Source organism: Cupressus sempervirens, chromosome 9 (assembly GCF_028749045.1).
Source record: "Cupressus sempervirens isolate cs-2001-9-10 chromosome 9, ASM2874904v1, whole genome shotgun sequence".
Lineage (NCBI taxonomy): Eukaryota > Viridiplantae > Streptophyta > Pinopsida > Cupressales > Cupressaceae > Cupressus > Cupressus sempervirens.
In genome coordinates, this window is record NC_143126.1 from 698,726,624 (window position 1) to 698,733,271 (window position 6,648).

Here is a 6,648-nt window from a genome sequence, read left to right on the forward strand (position 1 = left end):
AGAAAGACAATAAGTGAGATTAAAGACAAAATCAAAATCATCTCTAAGAGACAATAATAGTGTTGTTCTTTATTGTCTTTATAAGACAATAATTTATGACAATAGTTTAAGACACTCACTTAAAGACAATACACAGCTTTTTTTAATCTCAAATTACGACAATTCACTTAAAAATTGTCTCCAATATTGTCTTAAAAAGCCCCTTCATGTTGTAGTGTCTAGCATGATTCCAGCCATAGTTTCATTCCCTAATAGCATCTATGGACTGTATTCATTCATTTATTATTATCTACATGACTCCATTGGTTCTCGTAGTGCCCAAAACTCCACATTCGTATTCCAAATATCAAAAAAAATTCAAGCTTGTTTATAGAGGAGGGGTTGATCATTTGGAAGCATGCATTTGATGGTGGATTAAGGTAAATATAATTTTCCTCTTACAGTAAAGTCCCCATTCTGCTGAATCTGGTCTTTCTAGCTTCAAGCACTTGAATTTTTGTTAGTCACCCATCTTCCAGAAGAATCATTCCTTTGAAGTAGTAGTTTCTTTTCATCAATTGAATTAGAGTCATCCACTGACCAATTCTAAGTGAAAATTGCCTTCAAACTTATTATTCTCTAAAAACAATTCATGCAGCTTCGCACTCCCAAGTCCAAGAGGAATCTTGTTGGAATTAAACGTCAAACGCTTACAGGTTGTCCTCGAGCCCCACGCCCATCTACCCTGTCAGGTCACCATAGGCATTTATTTTTGGTAGGTGAGATTTTGAATTTGGATGTTGAGGGGGAAAAAATATGACAAAAAGGAATGTTTCGACATTCAATTTTTAGTAGAGTTCAAGCAGATCAAGCAGATCAGCGAGAAGTTGTAGAGCTGAGCAGAGAAGGAAGAAGGAAAGAAGTTTGTGCCTGCAGTTGCATGTGCTTCCCCTATTTACTCTATAAATTTGTCATTGTTAGATTCGTCTTGTTGAAGTAGTGATTGCTCCAGGCACCATTGTATGCAGCCATTAGAGCTGCAAATTTAAAATTTTATTAAAGTTTGAAGTATTATCAATTTAGGATTATTTTAGGGTTTTTTTGGTTGAAGCCGAATGCTCCCAAATTTTGTAATAGTTTGAATGAAAGATTAAATAGAAGGCAAGTAGACATACTTGAATCCATTGCTCTTCCCTTGTATGTTGCATTTGAGTAATTTGTTTGAAAGCTTAAAGCTTTGGCTCTCTGGTTTTAATGGTGAAAGCATTCACATTGGAATCTCTTAAGTTATAATTTTTTAGTTGAACAGAACACTTGGCACCTACTACATTTTTTGTGTGCCGAGCTCTTCAAGTGCTGAGCATTTCCTTTGGAGCTGAGCTTACTCAGCATCCATTGTTGCTGAGTATTATTTCTTTGAGTGCCGAGCTAACTCAGCACATGTTGCGTGTCACTCGACACCTTCTAGTTTTGAGAAACCTTTCACTCAGCACCATCAAGTGCCGAGCAATCTGTGACTTGGCACCTTCAAGTGCTGAGTAAAACTGGCACTCGGCACCTTCATGTGTTGAGCAATTTTTATGTGCTGAGCAGATTTTTTTGGTTTAGGGTTATGAGTATTAAATTAATTTTTTAATATATTTTTCACAAGCTATCAGAGCTTTGAGGCCCCACATCCACAGTGAGTTAAGGCATTTGTTTTTCTAGGATATTTATCATGGCAGGAGATGCATAAAAGATATGGCAGCAGCCACCATCTTTTAATGAACAAAATTATGATACATGGGCAAAGAAGATGAAGACCATAATGGTTGCTAATGATTTGTGGGAGTTTGTAGTTAATGGATTTGATGATGTGACAGATCCAACTCAGTATGCTGCCCTCACAAATGCACAGAAGACTCATTTGAAATAGTCAAGGAGGAAAGATACAAAGGCATTAAGTCTTATTGAAGCAGCAATGACAGAGACAATATTCCCAAAGATTGCAGCAGAAAATTATGCAAAGGAAGCTTGGGATATCCTTGAGACAAACTTCAAGGGGACTAATAAAGTCTGTACTGTAAAGCTACAGAACATCAGGAGGGAGTTTGAGAACCTTCAGATGAAGGAAAATGAATCAGTTGCAGACTTTAGTTCAAGGACCTCCAATGTGATTAACCAGCTGAAGTCAAATGGAGAAGACTATCAAGAGCAAAGGATAGTGGAAAATATATTGAGGATTTCACCTCATAAATATGACAATTTGGTCATGACCATAGAAGAGGCAAAAGACCTCACTGTTTTGACAATGGATGAGTCGATGGGTACACTTCAAACCCATGAGCATAGGATCAACAGATCTACATCTTCTACTTCCCAAGAGCAAGCATTCAAGGCTCAAAAAAATCCAAGAGGAAGGGGGAGAGGAAGAAATGGCTCTAGAAGAAACTCCAGAGGCAAAGGTTGAGGTAATGGAGGACAAAAAAATGCTACAGCAGAAAGCTCAAGAAGAGCAGATGGAGCAAGTAGCTCTCAAAATGCCTCAAGAGTAGGTAAGAAAAACTACAACTCAAATAAGAGTAATGTAGAATGCTACTACTGTCATAAATATGGGCATTATGCAAATGAATGTTGGAAGAAGCAAAAAGATTAGTCAGGACAAGCAAATGTGGCTGACGTGAATATGGGAAGTGAAAACACTGCCTTCATCATGTGTAATGTTGGTGAAGAAGGAAGCCCTGAGCTTTGGTACCTCGACAGTGGATGTAGCAACCACATGAGTGGTAATGAAACCTTGTTTTCATTCATTGACAAGAGTTTCAAATCAGAAATTAAGATGGGTAACAATGGAACCCTACCAGTTGTGGGAAAAGGATCTATTATGGTCCGCACCAAGAAAGGTGAGAAGAAGGAAATACAAAATGTGTATTTTGCCCCTGGTATGAAGCACAATTTGATGAGCATTGGTCAACTCATTCAAAATGGATACAAAGTGCTGATGGAGAATGACAAGTGTGTCATCCATGAAAAGGATGGGAACAAGAACTTACTTGCAGCAGTTCAAATGACAAAGAATAGAATGTTTCCCTTGAGGATAGAGACATGTTTTTCATCTCAAGTTTGTGCTGCACCTCACACATAATCAGCTCTAAGGAGTGTGATTAAGGACCCTTCACGTTTGTGGCATCTCAAGTATGGTCATCTTGGTTATGTTGGTTTAAATTTATTATCAAATAAAAGAATGGTAGATGTTTTGGCAAGTATAAGGAAATTCATGTGACAAGTGTGAGGCTTGTATTTTGGGTAAGTAACATAGGCTTCCCTTTAATTCTGGAAATTCTAGGAGGGCTAGATATCCATTAGAATTGGTGCATACTGACCTAGTCTGTCCTATGCAAGTTACTTCCATTGGGGGGAGTACTTATTTCATGACACTTATTGATGATTTCAGTCGTAGGACATGGGTGTATTTCTTAAAGAATAAATCTGAAGCATTTGATAAATTTGTAGAATTTAAAGCCCAGGCTAAAAGAGAATGTGGACACTATATTAAGGTCTTAAGATCAAATAGAGGAGGGGAGTATACCTCCAATTCTTTTGTAAATTTTTGCAGGAAACATGGCATAAAGAAAGAGCTCACAGCCAACTATACACCATAGCAGAATGGAGTGGCTGAAAGAAAAAATAAGACCATTGTTGAAATGGCAAGGAGCATGATGAAAGAGAAAGGTCTCCCAACTGAATTTTGGGGAGAGGCTGTGGCAACAACAGTTTATCTAATTAATAGGTGTCCTACAAAGGCAGTCGGGTATGTGCAGGATCATGGTGTGCCAAAAAGTGGCGATGTAAAAAAAAAAGAGTTTGAAGACGCCTAAAAGTGCTTCAAAATCCGTTCTGACTTTTTTTTACCTATCCAGGAACCAAACCTGAAAGGTTAAGCCGAGCCTTATCGAATATCTGATATGATATCGGATATCCGATTTGACATCAGATATCCGATTTCAAATATTCGACATGTTATTATACTGCTATTATTATTATTTCATATTATAATAATAATAATAATTATTATCATATAATAGTATGATATATTATTTAATATTATTATTATTAATTAATATTAATATTTACTTCATGATATTATTATTATTTAATATAATATTATTATTAAATAATAATAAGATATAATAATAATATCATATTATATAATAATAATAATAATATCATATTATATAATAATAATAATAATAATATTATTATTATTTAATATTATAATTATAATTATTGTTATACTATAATATAATAATAATATTATTATTAATATATTATAATCGTATAATATTATACTATAATAATAATATTATAATGTATTATATTATAATAACATATTATATTATAATAATATAATATAATATTTAATATATTATAATATATAGTAATGTAATAATATATATATAAGATATAATATAATAATAAAAAGTAATATCTTATAATATAATATATAATAAAAAAGTATAATATATTATAAATTATAATAATATAATATAATAATAATATTATTATATAATATAATATTTTATATTATAATATATAGTAAATTAATATAATATATATAAAATATAATATAAAAATATATAAAATGTAATATAATGTAATATATATTATATATTATATGTTATATTATATATATTGTACTCATTATATGTTATTATGCCATATCAGATATCCGATACCTGTACATTGGATTAAATAAAATCACAGACCCATGGGCCCTCATTTTACGCAAATTTGGGGCCAGTATTGCCATAGTCGATTAGATATCAGATACGAGATCAGATATCAGATATTAGGTATGTTTTTTTCCCCCCCCAACTCATTTTTAACCTAAATTTAATAGATTTTAACATGATTTTGTTTGTTTTAGTTGAATCTAGGGTTTTTTTGACAAAAATGGTTAAAATTTAGATTTTTTTAAAATATATATTACGTTTTTTAATTCAATAGGAATGGCTGATCAAAATGATGACACTGAGGTAGGAAATAATATTCCTCATAACACACCACCAAACGATCTAGTATCCCCACAAAACCCTCCACCAAATGATCCTCTACCTCCTCAAAACCCTCCTCGGATCGATAATTTGATAAATGAAAATCTCACCGAGTTGAGAGGTTTGCATAGAACATACAATAATGTACCTGCACTGGCTCCTATGTTATCCATGTTAAACACCATAGTGGATAACATTGAAACCCTTACAAACCAACAAAATGCCGCTCTTCGTTGGCATGATGAAATGCACCAGATTTTTGATGATGGTTTGGATTATGATGAGGTCATGGCCCTCAACATAACCAAAGACGATTTGGCTAGCCTTTTTGCTAACCCAAAAACAGGTATACCAGTTGACCCAAAAAAACCAAACTATCGATTAAATGGTGCACAAATGATGCCATATGTGCAAATTTTTGGGATCATTGGTGGATGGTCTTTGATAGCCCTCCACATGGAAATTTAGACATACCATTTTATTTCCTTAGAAAATTATATGCAGAATTTGTGTTGAAACTTAAAGTGAACTATTGGAGCATGAAGCCCAACATGGGCTTAGGACTAGGAGCTCCTCAGGATAGACCCTCTTCCCAGTGGAAGAAACTTAGCACTTTTGTCCCCCCTCGATATCTCCCCCCCTTCTCGAGTGCAGCATCCAATTATTATGGTAGAGGCTAGCTCTCAGACCATTAGAGCCATTCATAGGCTGAGTAGCCTAATGATATCTCAGGCTATGTCAGTCCTGCCTCCTAGTGTTGATGATGTTGGTGCCAGTTCATCATCGGCTAGCTCATCACACATTTGTGTGCCTCACACTTGCATTACATGCAAGAATATTTGCCTGGGTCCCATAGGTGATCTTCCTGAGTATCATTTTGTATTAGACAAGGATACACTAGACGCACGTGCAGAGGCTACAGACCCTAATGCGAGAGAGGAGGGGAATGCAGAGGCATGGACTCCTTCGATGTCGGTATGTGTATACATTTTTTTGTTATGACATATGCGATTTAAAGTTAATTTTTATAATAGAGTAATTTTAATTTTAAAGCCATACTAACGTTTACATGTATGTGATCTTCATTCATGTTTAGTTGATGACCGAGGAGGAGCTCAGATAGATAGATGATGCTACACTCTTGGCCATTTCATTTGGCCTTGAGAAATCTATGGTACATTATGTTGTGTTCACATTTTTTTTCCTATTTGATATTGTAGCATATATGGTTGCTAATCTTTCTTTTATCTTGCAGATACCACCTACCCCAGGGGGACAAAGTGTGGGGGGTGAGCCAGCATGCATTGACAAAGGAAAGGTAATTAGATGTTTTCTAATTGATTAAATATCGATGCATTATTGTAAAATGTTTGTGGTAATCTCATTTAATTACATTCTTTATTGTATATAGGGTGTGGCTACTGGCAATGAGCCTGTACAGATTCGGCGTCCTAGATCATTAGGGATTTCCATTCGCATAGAGAGCCCCATTGTATGTATAAGTATCATTTATTTTTTATTTTTCTTATTGATGCAGAGGAAAGTATGATTTTTGTTCCATACAATTTCTGTGATTTTTTCCATACCAATAATGATTCATGTCTTTCATATGTTCATTACAACTTAAATAGGCTTA

The 6,648-nt window shown here is 34.4% G+C and overlaps 1 protein-coding gene across 2 annotated transcripts; it reads left to right on the top strand.

The window, feature by feature from the left end:
• Positions 1-5,670: 5,670 nt before the first annotated feature.
• Positions 5,671-6,190, top strand: LOC149540643 (uncharacterized). 2 transcript variants are annotated; one of them, XM_089799681.1, is made up of 2 exons: positions 5,671-5,987; positions 6,109-6,190. In XM_089799681.1, exons 1-2 carry the CDS (start codon positions 5,679-5,681, stop codon positions 6,133-6,135), a joined length of 336 nt encoding a protein of 111 aa, XP_089655807.1. In that variant the 5' UTR covers positions 5,671-5,678; the 3' UTR covers positions 6,136-6,190. The 2 variants fall into 2 exon arrangements, with proteins under 2 accessions (XP_089655807.1, XP_089655808.1); XM_089799682.1 differs by having other exon boundaries at positions 5,671-5,983.
• Positions 6,191-6,648: the final 458 nt, after the last annotated feature.